Source organism: Sinocyclocheilus grahami, unplaced genomic scaffold (assembly GCF_001515645.1).
Source record: "Sinocyclocheilus grahami isolate Dianchi unplaced genomic scaffold, SAMN03320097.WGS_v1.1 scaffold426.1, whole genome shotgun sequence".
Classification (NCBI taxonomy): domain Eukaryota; kingdom Metazoa; phylum Chordata; class Actinopteri; order Cypriniformes; family Cyprinidae; genus Sinocyclocheilus; species Sinocyclocheilus grahami.
Genome location: NW_015505605.1, coordinates 964,355 through 977,861, shown reverse-complemented (window position 1 = coordinate 977,861; position 13,507 = coordinate 964,355). Strand labels below are relative to the sequence as shown.

Here is a 13,507-nt window from a genome sequence, read left to right as displayed (position 1 = left end):
TGTTCTGGAACAGTGTTGTAAATACAACTTAACCACTGATTTCTAGTCGTGTCCTCTTTTGGAAGACCAAACAAATTACTTTCGCTTTCACAATGAACAACACAGCGGCCTAGCGTGAGGGGAAGCCCCGGCTTAGCGTGCGCTGAGGCCGGGATAGAGTGAGCCCGGAGGATGCGACGAATGAGCGGCAACCACATGTGACGGACCCCGGGCTGAACTCCACTTCGTCCGCAGTGAAAGTTTATGTTTTCCCTCAGCGACCAGCACAGATCAGCTCCAGGCATGACGAAGCGGATATCGTCCTCTTTTGGAAGACCAAACAAAGTAGTTTCGCTTTCACAACGAAGCACACAGCGCCTTCACGACATGGCGGCGGCGTCAACAATACTACAGTGAGAATAAAAGTTACGCCTTCTTTCTTTGCGTGAACATTTGGGCGGCGTTATGCAAATCTTCCCACATAGTGAGGTAGATATGTGGGGGTGTGTTAGAACGAGCCGTTTTAGGTAGGTGTGGCTGACTCTGAACTTTTATAAAGAATATCTCTTTGTATTTGAGACTTTAGTCTTTGCAACTTTACAGATCTTCTTTATGCACCAAGAGCTTGTAACACTCCAAAGAGAAAGGAAAAAAATTAAATCGCATTTAAAAAAGAATTTACATTTTTTTTATTACGGCTTCCACAAAAAAAAAAAAGCAGCAAAACTGCATGTTTTCAACATTGATAATAATAAGAAATGTCTCTTGAGCAGCAAATCAGCATATTATAATGATTTCTGAAGGATCATGTGGCACTGAAGACTGGAATAATGATTTGCCATCACAGGAATTAATTACATAAAAAAATAGAAAACGGTTACTTTAGACTGTAATAATAAACAGTATTACTGTTTATTTGATCAAATAAATGCAGACTTGATAAGCTTAAGAGACTTATTTCAAAAACATAAAAAAATTTACCGACCTCAAACGTCTGAACAAAAACAAAAAAGTAAGTGAGTATAAGTGAAGTGACACGTGGCCAAGTATGGTGACCCATACTCAGAATTAGTGCTCTGCATTTATCCCATCCAAAGTGCACACACACAGCAGTGAACACACACCCGGAGCAGTGGGCAGCCATTTATGCTGCGGCGCCCGGGGAGCAGTTGGGGGTTCGGTGCCTTGCTCAAGGGCACCTCAGTCGTGGTATTGAAGGTGGAAGAGAGCGCTGTACATTCACTCCCCCCTCCTACAATCCCTGCCAGTACAAGACTCGAACCCACAACCTTTGGGTTACAAGTCCGACTCTCTAACCATTAGGCCACAACTTCCCTTTACAGTGTAAAAATAAAACAGTGTAAAAATAAAAAAATGAACAATGTGGCAAGACCACTCATATGAAATAACAGCAGCAACTGCATTATGTAACATACAAGCTGTACAACACCACAGTTTTTTTAGTCCTAAGGCCCAACCGAGTTTGCATTATCTTCATTCACTGAGCTTGCTTTCGGCTCAGTGACCATTGTCAGAGCCCTGTTTCCTCCTTCCTCTAATGTTTCCATGATCCTTTCTGAAGTTTTTCTCTGTATCTTTAATCTAATTCACCACGTGTTGTGATTATTCTAAGCAGCAGTTGGAGATTTGAAGTCGAGAAAGGCGGTGTCAGGGTTTAACTCGCATAAACAGCACACCGAGATCAAAGGAGTCTGTCTCAACACTGTTTCTCAAACGAATAGAGAGAAACTGAGGTAGACCTCTACATAAAGGAGTGATATTCTTCTGAATCTCTTTTCTTGAGGGGAGTTATTTTGTGGTCTGACAAGGTTCATAGACAAGGCCTGAGTTCCAGAGAGCCTGAGAATGGCTGTTTTATTCTGAAAAAAAATCAAGATCTAGAAAGTATTTCCCTTCAAACATATTTCCTATTTCTTCCAAAACCGCTTCGACCCGGATCGCTGCCTTCTACTCTAGTTTTCCAGTAGGATGCAACAGACCCCCTAGTGCGAGATGTGAGTTCAAAGCACGTTTTATAAACTTTGCAGGCTAAAATATCATTGCTGTCCTGCTGACACTGACCTCCCAGGCTGGTGGTCTTAACCTCTGAATTGGCTCACAGCAATTGTTTTCGCCACACACCGGTGCGCTTAATGAAAGTATCAGTGGAGGAATGCGTTCGTAACCCCACAAACTGAAGCAGGAAAATAATGTGCTTGAAGCTATCCTGCCCATGCATATTAACTCAGATTTACTGGATGTCATAAACATGCTTACTGTATATGAATCACCTGGGTATGCCTTTTAGCATATGCAGGAAAGCCTTTAAGTAATCCATCCACAAACACATCGAAATGTCAGTGCAACATGACAGGGCAAGCAGATTTTACTGCTACACCACACAGCTAATAAATAAAGAAACATAAAACAAAGAAATGAACAAACAATTGCTCATCAGAGATCAACAAAAAAGAGGCTTGCATCAAAGCTCACATTTTTGGATTATGTACATGCATTTTTATAGCTGGCAAAATTAAATATTTTGGCCTTATGTGAAATTTGGTCAGAAGAATTAGCTAGTTTAAAAAATGTAAGCCATCATTTTCAATCAAAAGTGTTTATGACTTTAGCAGTTTAAAATTTGTTGAAATGATTAAATTTATGTATGAAAAACATTGTTTTTGTATGTATGTTTTTGTATGTTTAGCATTGAAACTCTAGCTGGTCAGGCTGATAGGTCCTTAACAATCTGCTAGCAATCACATCGTTTACTACATGGCACAAGTTGATTGGAGTAAGACACATATTCTGCAGCCAATGAGATTGCTTTTTCAATACTTAAATAGACTGGTTTAGTGTTCATTGTAAGCTAGTCTTGCTGCGAGTTCCTCTGAAACCTTTCACCTCCCCCAGCTCCACCTGTCTTGATTTTTATTTTTTTTTTGCGTGTTAGGGCCCATGAAAATGTTGGCATGGCAAGCAGAAATATTATTTGTTGAGCCCTGCTAATCTTTCTAATTGCTAATATAGTCATGCATAAACAGTACAAAATTAGGTAGTCTAATATTCATCATGACTATCAATACCCAAAAAGAAAAAGAAAGTAGTATTTGACTTTGTGAGCGATATTCCAAGTGTTCAGTGTACCACAACAACTTTGTATGAGTAGAACAAAATTCAAGTCATTATTCACAAAAAAAAAATCCAAACTCAAGACTTCAGAAAACCTGCAATACATATTAATTACTTATAATTTATAATTTCCCTTTTTGTGATTCATAAAAAAAATAACAGCATACGTTTTTAAAATGTCATCTCTGAACCAATTGTACCTTGAGCCCTGCTAATCTTTCTAATTGCTAATATAGTCATGCATAAACAGTACAAAATTAGGTAGCCTAATATTCATCATGACTATCAATACCCAAAAAGAAAAAAAATACCATAAAAGAAGAAAGTAGTATTTGACTTTGTGAGTGATATTCCAAGTGTTCAGTGTACCACAACAACTTTGTATGAGTAGAACAAAATTCAAGTCATTATTCACAAAAACAAAATCCAAACTCAAGACTTCAGAAAACCTGCAATACATATTAATTACTTATAATTTATAATTTCCCTTTTTGTGATTCATAAAAAAAATAACAGCATACGTTTTTAAAATGTCATCTCTGAACCAATTGTACCGTCTCTGTTTATAAAAGCGAGCCATGAGACCACCACAAAAGCTACATGGCTGACTTCCTCTTTGAAACCAGCAGTTGTATCATGCATTCTTTGGGGAACAAATCGAGTGGGATGCACACATTTCAAAAGGCACTGCTGCCATTGTTATGTTCATCACGTCAGACAGACAGCAAAGAGCCCACATGAGACAAAGTGAGTCGAGAAAGAAATCATCATGCTCTGCTCTGCTCATATAAGAGGCCACTCAGTGAAAACATGGGTTTTTTCTTAGACATTCAACGACAAGTCAATGTTTTAACAGCATTCTGGATGGGCACAGATGTCACATTTCGTAGATATTTACAAGCTACTATATCTTGATGTTGTGTTGTCATTGTTATGTGCCCTTACAGAAAGCATTCTCTTTTATATATGAAACACTTTGTTCCTGTTAGATATGTGAAACAGTACTGCTGGATGAACAGACTAACACCCTTTTTAAAGAAGTCTGCCCAGTGTGAAATCAACCTACAATGGCGCCAACATTGTTAGTCTGACTGGATCTGACAAATCTATCAAACAGACTGTGAAAACATTGGCACCAGTTGAGCAGCTCAGACTAGCGGTATGATGTCTATCTCGTCTGTCTAGTGGTTGTCTTGGTGACCTTTTTCTTCCACAGTGTGGAGTTTGATTGCATTCAGCATTTTGTTCTTCATCCTGTCTAAGAAAAAACTTGTGCTACCTTCAATTTAAAAGTAAATTCTGCATTCATAAAATCAGCTGACAAACCTCAATGATCCTGTCATGAACATGCAGTCCGGCCTTGTCTGCTGCTCCGTTCTCCACTATCTTGGATACATAGATGCCATCACTGAAATCCCCATGCTGCTCTGGTTCCTTAGATAGGAGCAAATGTTGAAAATTAGACTACTTAATTAAAATAAAGTTTAGCTGAAATTAGTTTAAATTCAATTTGCATAAATTGTTAGATATTCTTTCATTTATGAGAGTGTTTCTCAACCAGGGTCCTCAGCAGAGTCACAAAGTGGCTGTAGAATGACTTAAAAATATACAAAAATGAATCATTTAAGAGAATGTAAAGTTTAATTAAAAATATCATTAATATATTAAAATAATCTAACTCATATCTAAATTAAAATGCTAAAAAACAAACGATCAATAACTAATAACAAAAAATCCATACCTATTGTTTTGATTGAGGAACATACTAAATGAATAATGCTAAATGCATAAATGTAACTGTAAACATACAGTTACAACGAAAAGTTTGAAAACAAGCAGCTTTGTCATTATTACATGATGATAGCAGAAATACAATATCATAAATACAAAATATATGGATGGGCTTCGAACATAAACCTTTGAAATAATAAATGAAATATTATAATAAAATAAAACTCTTCATTATATATTAAATTGTAACCATTTTTTTTATTAAATAATAAAATCATAAATTGTAATTCAACAATCACACAACAGAAGACTTCCATTTGTTTAACAAAAGAAGAACAGATACTTTTTTGTTATCTTGTAAGCCCCTTCATGTTGTTTGGCTCCATTTTGGAGACTTAAATTAGAGCATTCTGGGAATTAAATTGAAATATAAACTTAATTCTGAATGGAGCATGAGCCTGACTCAAGGGCACGCTCTCTATACAAAAATGTATGTATAACATGCATAAACTTGCATTGAAAGAAGGTTAACTACGGCTGTCCATTAAGACTGAACAGGTGGTAAACAGCCTGTGGTGATTCTCCACTAGATTAGAGAAGAGAATGTGATGCGAGTGAAAGCCAAACCCACAGCTTGCTCTCTTCTCTCCACTTGGACACAATCTATGTGAGAATTTAATGGCTCCCACGCTCGCATTTCACACAATGTACTCGAGAGAAATGTGTGGAGCTCAAACTGTGCAATCTGTAATTATCTTTTTACATGTGGCTCAGTTGCTGATTTTGTTTTTCTTTCTTACAATGGCGGGGTTGGTTGAGTTAGGAAAGACAGCGCAAATGCCTTCTGTGGCTGAAAGACAAACTAACCCACTTTTACAAATGTGTTCCATAGCATTACATTTTTATTTCTGTCATTGAAATATAAACCGGCTGAATTCGGGCTCATTGAGATACTTTTCCCCAGTCATTTCAATGGCAAAAAGTGTCCCAGTCAACTTGAATTCAAACCCAGAACATTTCTTTTGCCATTATAATTCAAAATGAGTTCATTACAACACTAACTATATAGCGTCCGAGCTGATTTCATATCATGCAAAGTAAATGGTGAACATGGCTCAAAAGCATGTTTTTCAAAGATTATCAGTGAATAACAACCTACATTTCAAGCTTTCTCACACAAAGCTATTAAATGGCTTCAGAAGACTTGAAAAATAGTTTATACAAGTCTTATGAACTACTTTTATAATACTTTTAAGGTGCTTTTGTGTCCTTTTTTGTTCTTGATGATTAAAAAAATTTACATTTTTGATCTAAATGAATCTTACATGGTAGATCTTTACATAGTAAGCTTACATACCCCACACAATCTTCCTCCAATGATACTGAATCCAAGAGATCCTGATGATGTTCTGTGGAGGGTGACTTTAAGGCTCCTTGTTTCTTCACCCTGGGTTAGACAGATAGGACAGAAAGAGAGAAACACAAAGGAGAAATCACATATTTCAGATGCTGCAACAGCAGGTTTCAACACAGCTTCACTGACCCTACTAACCATCTCTCCCCTAAGAAGCAGGGCTCTCTCCATTAGCTACCTAATGAAACGGCAAAGCCACATGAGATTCAGGGGATTATCATATATCAAGCAGTGGAGACCGATCACACCCCTCAGAGACACCTGGCAAAATCACAGTCAAGGTGCTATAAATGTCTGAAAATAATTTATGAACGTGTGGCCAGGTGTTTACCACACTCACGACACAGTGAAGTGTGTAGAAGAAATGAAATCACACTGCTTTCCTTCGGATCAGGGCAAAAAGATAAATATTTATTGCTGGTAAGAGAATTTTCGGCCTGTAAATTCACTCGCTATTAGCAGAAGGTGTGGAGGAAGGTTTATTTTAGACCCTAAATGTAAATTAATTGGATTATTTAATAACATTTGTTATGTACAAGGGAAAGGCGAGTAAAGTTAAATCCATATTTGTTATACTACTCCATGACAGACATCAAAATCTCTCAGCAGATGGGTTTGATCAGCTGTCATGAGGCAGATGTGGCCGAGTGAAAATCAAGGCAGGGCCTGTGACTTTTCAAGAATGACAGATTTAAGATAGCCTTAAAATATCTGAACTTAACTAAGCTGTCTATCAAACAGTCCTAGCAGTGGCATCCCCCGCTGAAACGGCAGCTGCAGGCGGAAATCTGTCACACTGAGTGAGACGAGCATCATGAGCTCTTGATTAGTGTCTGACTCAACCACAGAGAGCTGAGAGAACAAGAAGGGACTCTTTTGTTTACATATTATGTCCTTGATGTCCACAAGACATGCCTCCTGTCAACTCAGTTAGACTTAAGTCTTAAATTAGTTGGTTTCACAGACCATTCAGAGTGCTTGAAAACGATGGGAGACAGTGTAATTATGTGAAAGCATTTGAATACAGAATGAAGACGTTCAAGTTATGTTTCTCTTGTTCAGATCTAGATCATTCAAGTGTGAATGCTTTAAACTGACATGAAAATGAACTGACAGTGCTGGCTTGGTGACAGTGAAGTGTTTTTAGTTAAGAGACTCTTAGTTAAGAAATCTCAGTGTGGATTAATCAACAGAAAAATCTTATTATATAAAAGTACTTCATATAAAAGATCCAGATTCAAACAAACATTTAGTGGATTCCAGCAACTGTTTATTTATGATGGAAGATTGGGGCTTTTATACTGTATCCCAAGGGTTATATACTGTATCAATTATATACTGTTAGAAAAACTGTGCAAAAAGTTTTCTAGTCATTGGGATAGTACCAGTAAAGGGATATAATTTCACCCTATCTACTGCTAAAAGGTGAATATGAATACCTTCCAGCAGTAATAAAAATATCATTTGTGCACCCTCATGTTGTTTGAAACCTGTAGTTTCTTCTGTGTAAAATAAAAGAAGATACTTTGAAGAATGCTTGTTTTGGGTCCCATTGAGTTCCAATGTGATCAAAAAGTATAATTTTGGTTAAACCTTTTGGTTACCAACAATCTTCAAAATATCTTCTCTCAAGTTTCACAGATGAAAATCAGTCATAGAGGTTGAGGGTGAGTCAACGATAACAACATATTCATTTTTGGGTGTACTATCCCTTTAAGGCACTTCTATGAACCTTTTAGGTTTAAGTGACAAGCTGTGCACCCCTAAACATACAATTTTTGCACATTGTTTTCCTGAAAGTGTACAGGTTTTAATAAAAAAGTGAAAAGTTTGTTTTCCAATTGTATCATATAAGTCATCATATTTTTGTAATATTTGCTCTTGGGTAAACAAGAGAATACAAAACCACTTGAAGTAATTGTCAGCAACACAATAGGAACTTTATACAGTGTTAATTGCATCCATGCCAATGGTTTAACATTTTTTTATGTTTACTTTTGTTTTCAAGAGTGGTATGATGGATATTAATCAGCCTATAATATTGCATATTTTAAAAGAGTTACTCTGCTCAAAAAAGTGTCAGCTGGTTGACATTGTCACAACATGCCACACTACAGTTCAGGGTTAAAAGAACTTGATCTTATCCAGCTTTTATCTTTATTTCCCACAAAACATTCATAGCAGGCCTTGTCAGTAGTATTAATCAGCATTTTTGAGTAAAATGTTTACCACGTGTTAAGACAATATCTTTGTTCCCATGGATTTAACTTGTCACAATGATTTCAGGTCTACCCAAGTTCCCACAGTTTCAACTTGATCAGTAATTCAATTCAAAGTGAACAGGTAATTAACTTCGCTACAGGTTGTCACTTTGCTTTGACTTACAAATTTAAACTGAAGCTTCCAGTTTTTGAGGGTTGATTTTGTTGCACTGTTCACTCAATTCACAACTCATACTGACCTTATCGAGAGGCATCCAGCTGTTTGACAGCGTGTCAATCCTGCTCTTGTACTCGGTGATTTTCTTCTGAAATGTGAGCGCTGTGATGTGCAGCTCGCAGTGGAGCGCGGAGAGTTTGGAGAGGAGAGATCTCTCCCTTTTACTGAAGCTCAGCGACTGGCGCTTCAGCTCCTTCTCCAGACTCAGCACTTTGGTTTGGAGGAGACCGCTGTGTGTCTTGAGAGCTTGGAGACAGCTGTGATCCTCGGACCTCTCCTTGAGGGTCAGCGCGAGTCCACATCCATCCTTACAGACCTCCACGGCCCTGCGCTCGCATCCCTCCCGCATATGCGAAGCCACATCCTTCAAGCTGAGCACCGCGTCGCATCCTTCATTCCCGCATCTCACCGGAGAGAATTCGCAAGTCCCCGCGTGCTCTGACAGATGCTGGAGCTTCATCACCCGGTTGCAGCCTCGTTCACGGTGGTCGCATTTGATGTCCAGTTTGAGAATGAGGTTTTTTAGGGGCAGGACGTGGTTCAGCTCTTTGGTGGAGATCTTCTGGCACTGGACAGGGCAGCTGCTGACTTTGGAGAGCCACTGGAGCACGCAGGCGGCGCAGAAGACATGTCCGCACGGAGTGCTGAGAGGATCCTCTAGAACTTTCCCACACAGTTTACAGATTAGGTCCGGATCCACGGGACCTTCGAAACGGTCTAGGTCAAAGCCCATAATCTTGACGTGAAGTTCTGGGACGACTCAGCAACAAGGAGAGAGCTGTCAACCCACGCTCTCGAAATGAGCGATTAAACTACTAACTAGGACGAGAACTACTAGCAGGACGAGAGGCGCGAGCTACCGTAAACACTCAACGAGCAGAGCAGTGTGATGAGCGCGCGGGTAAAGAATGTAGAGGATGAAGAGGGTGTTGAGTAGCGCCTAAAACTATATTACTTGTAATAAAAACTGGTAATGGGAAATTGTTTTAGGAGATATGTAGGCTACATGAATTAAAGTAACATCTTGTTCTTCTTATTGCTACTTTCTTCGTCCTTTCTCATCAAGTCTGCAGTTATTTAATCAAAAATACAGTAAATCCATTAATATTGTGAAATATTATTATAATTGAAAATAACAGTTTTTACTCTAGTCCATATGATGCTTCAAAGGTATTTCTAATGTTCTGATTTGAATTATTATCAAAGTCGAAAACAATTGTGCTGCTTCATATTTTGTGGAAACTGTGATACATTTTTTTCAGGATTATGTGATGAATGGAAAGTTCAAAAGGACAAGCATTTATTTAAAATAGAAATCTTTTGTGACATTTGTCTTTACTGACACTTTAGTTCAATTGAATGTGTCCTTGCTGAAAAAAGTATTAATAAAAAAAAGAGCATTACTAACTTTTAATGAGAAAAAATTTAAGACTTTTTTCTTTTTAATTGAGTAATTCTGTAATACAGTTTATCTCTTTTCAATTTTTAATTATTGTTTTAATTACAGGAAATAAAAATCATTACCACTAATAATATATCAATATTTTTATATATTACACTAATTAGAATGGGGAAAGGTGTTTACTTGTCTTGAAAGTCCAGCTGTATAAAGTCTTTGTGTGTGTGTGTGTGTGTGTGTATTTAAACATGTTTAAAATAGTATTAAATTAAGAAAACTTAATTGAATTTAATTACATATTCATTATCTGACAGACCAATTCAGTTCATGCAGCTCTCTGTTAATGAGCTGATGATAAATACGGGAGACACACATCTTACATTTTTAGGACAATGGTGATATATCATTAATGTCAGGTTCTCACATTTTATCAGTGCAATGTCGTTATTTTATAGAGTTGATTATTAACCATATCTGTTGGCCAAAACAACTTTTTATTGTAAAATTTAATATTTTTGTTTGTTTTTACATTTATTTCTTTTTATATGTTTCAGAAATGTTGCAGTTAACACATCTCGACGTATAGCACAACTACATGTAAAAAGATAAAGCTACACACTTACTGAATAATAAGGAGCATGTTTAAGCCAGCTGGATGTTGGTTTAAGCTGCAAGTTTGTGGTCTGCTCATGTCAAGCATGCACTGCCTCTTATCAGGCCTGCATTTCCAAAGCATCAGCACTTGCTTGATTCCCCTGTGCAGATACAGCAGTGTTAATATATTTCCAGCACAGGTTCAAATGGCAGAAAAAGTGTTGTGAGAGCGATGGGTTACAGCCTTATCAAACTCCTAAATATTGGGAGGTAAATCTTCAGCGTCTTACATGACAGCTGGCTGTTTTGCTGGAGGAAAAGGAAGATGGAAGAATAATTAAAGGCTATCTGTTAGGCATAGGCTACAAGGAACAATTCATTAACATCTCGTTATTTTTCAGCACCTAATTAAAGAGGAGTTAAAGGGCACTGTTTAAAGGCATGTGTGGGTAAACATTTATCTCAACCTATTAGGTTTATGTGATTCTCAGACAGGCCATTTGACAGTTCACCTTGTACATAAACGATACTAAAAGACATCTAAAACACACGTCTGGATCTAGTTTGCTGCATTGTTGCGGTGATGTTTTAGGAACGATTTATAAAAGCGTCAAGTTTGGGAAAAACAAACATTTAGTTCTCATAAGAAATAGCTACAGTAATGTATCCGGGAGACACAAGCAAAAAGCTGAATGAGTTGTAGAATTATGTGATCATATCTGGTTTGACATTAAAAGAAATTAATTCTTTGAAAAAACAATGACCATTTATTTTCATATTTGCTTGATCTAAACTGGTTAAAAAGCTAGTGTGTACAGACTGCAGATGTTTTGCTTCATGTTCTCATGTTCTTGTCAGCGATTGTGTTAAATGAAGTTTAGGAAAGATGAAAAATAAACTGACAACAGACCACATCTAACAACTAATTGTGAAAATGAACAGGCTTCGCAAGTCATTGTCTACATGAAGCCTGCATGACAGGATAGACAAAAATGGAAACATGTAACAACTTAAATTGTCACCTCATTAGTGTGATTTGATGCCTTAAAGGAACCGTTAACTTAAAAGAAAAAAAAAATTGTCATTTTTCATGTCATTATTTTCTCAAGTTCCAAACCCATATGAGCTTCTTTATTCTGTGAAATACAAAAAGACAGGCTTCGAATAGAGTTCACTTTTCTATACAATGAAAGTGGACCAGGTTTAAAAAATAACCAAAAAATAAGCATTATATTGTATGCTAAAGTCTCTACAATAGCTTTATGTGAGAAATACAATGAAATTTTAATTGTTATTCTAAAATCAAAAAGCACGGCAAAAAACATTTTCGTACTTAGCATTTTCATTTTATTTTTCAGTACAAATATCAAAATATTCTTAAAGGGGTCATCGGATGCCCATTTTCCACAAGTTGATATGATTCTTTAGGGTCTTAATGAAAAGTTTATAATGTACTTTGGTTAAAATTTCTCAACGGTAGTGTAAAAAACACCCTTTTTACCCTGTCAAAATCAGCTCTGTTTTCAGCATGCTGTTTTAGTCCATGTTGCTTTAAATGCTAATGAGCTCTGCTGACCCCGCCCCTCACTTCCGTGGGGTGACGTGCATACTGTAAAAGCAAAGTAAAATTTGCAAAGATTCATTAAAAAACCCTTATACTCACTTCTTCTGTAGATGAAGCTGGATCGCGAATGATTCGCACGAACATAAACGCATTTAGGCAGATCAGGGATCAGCGCATTCCCTTCAAAAACTAAAGTAACGTTAATCCTCTGCATCTTCAGCGGCTCAGATGTCGGGAGTAAATGATGACTGCTATGTTCATTATTACATTCAACAACAGAACACCTCAATCGCTTAATCGGAGACGTTCTTGTCTTCCCCTGCACCGGAGTCAACACAATGGTGGACAGCTCACAGCTCACTCAGGGCGGGTCTAAGGTAAGACGGCCTTGTCAATCAACTATCGTGGGAGGGGCCTGTGCAGAACTACGTCATTCTGATGTGAATCTCAGAACAGCCTGATTTGAGAAAGAGGATTTTAAAATAGGGATTTAAAAAAAACACTGGGTGGATTTTTAGCATTATAGGGTGGATGTGTACACACACTTCCAACACACATTTATGTTCAAACAACAACAAAAGTGAATTTCGCATCCGATGACCCCTTTAAATCAAGATACATTTATTTGTGAAGCTAAATTTATTAATATATTAACTCTTGTTGTCTGAAAAATGTATCAAAATTAAGTGAGTTTATGCCTAAAATATCCACCAATGAGGTATATATATTTATATATATATATATATATTCTGACCCAATATCTTGTTTTAAGCACAAATTCACTAGAATCACTTGGCTTTTCCAATAAATGTATCTTGATTCAAGAATGCATAAATATTTGTTAATATTTGGGAAAAAAAGACAAAAATACTAAGTAAGAAAGTCATGTTCAAAATATGAAAAAGAACATTCTAAGAACTATTATTAGTATTATACGATTATAGTGACCAAAATTATCACGGTTATCAGTATTATCACGGTATTGTTAAAATGTGCTGGAGATGTTCAAAAAGTACCAACACATAAATCACTTCACCAAGTTTTATATTTAAAAATCAACAAACAACAAATAAAATGACTTTTTGTTTGCATAATCACTAAAACAATAACATTACCAATGATGTTCGGATTTTAAAGGGGGCATATGATGTGATTTCAATTTTTCCTTTCACATTGGAGTGTTACAAGCTCTTGGTGCATAAAGAAGATCTGTGAAGTTGCAAAGACTAAAGTCTCAAATCCAAAGAGATATTCT

General features: G+C 36.9%; 1 protein-coding gene across 1 annotated transcript in view; it reads right to left on the bottom strand.

Moving 5' to 3' along the window:
- Positions 1-9,603, bottom strand: part of pdzrn3a (PDZ domain containing RING finger 3a) — a 33,870-nt gene extending 24,267 nt beyond the window's left edge. Inside the window, exons 1-3 of the mRNA XM_016233156.1 lie at positions 8,718-9,603; positions 6,200-6,289; positions 4,438-4,545 (exon numbers count right to left, since the gene is read on the bottom strand). Coding sequence (XP_016088642.1) covers positions 4,438-4,545; positions 6,200-6,289; positions 8,718-9,428 — 909 coding nt within the window. The 5' untranslated portion in view covers positions 9,429-9,603. The remainder of the gene's footprint in view (positions 1-4,437; positions 4,546-6,199; positions 6,290-8,717) is intronic.
- Between the last annotated feature and the right edge of the window lie 3,904 nt (positions 9,604-13,507).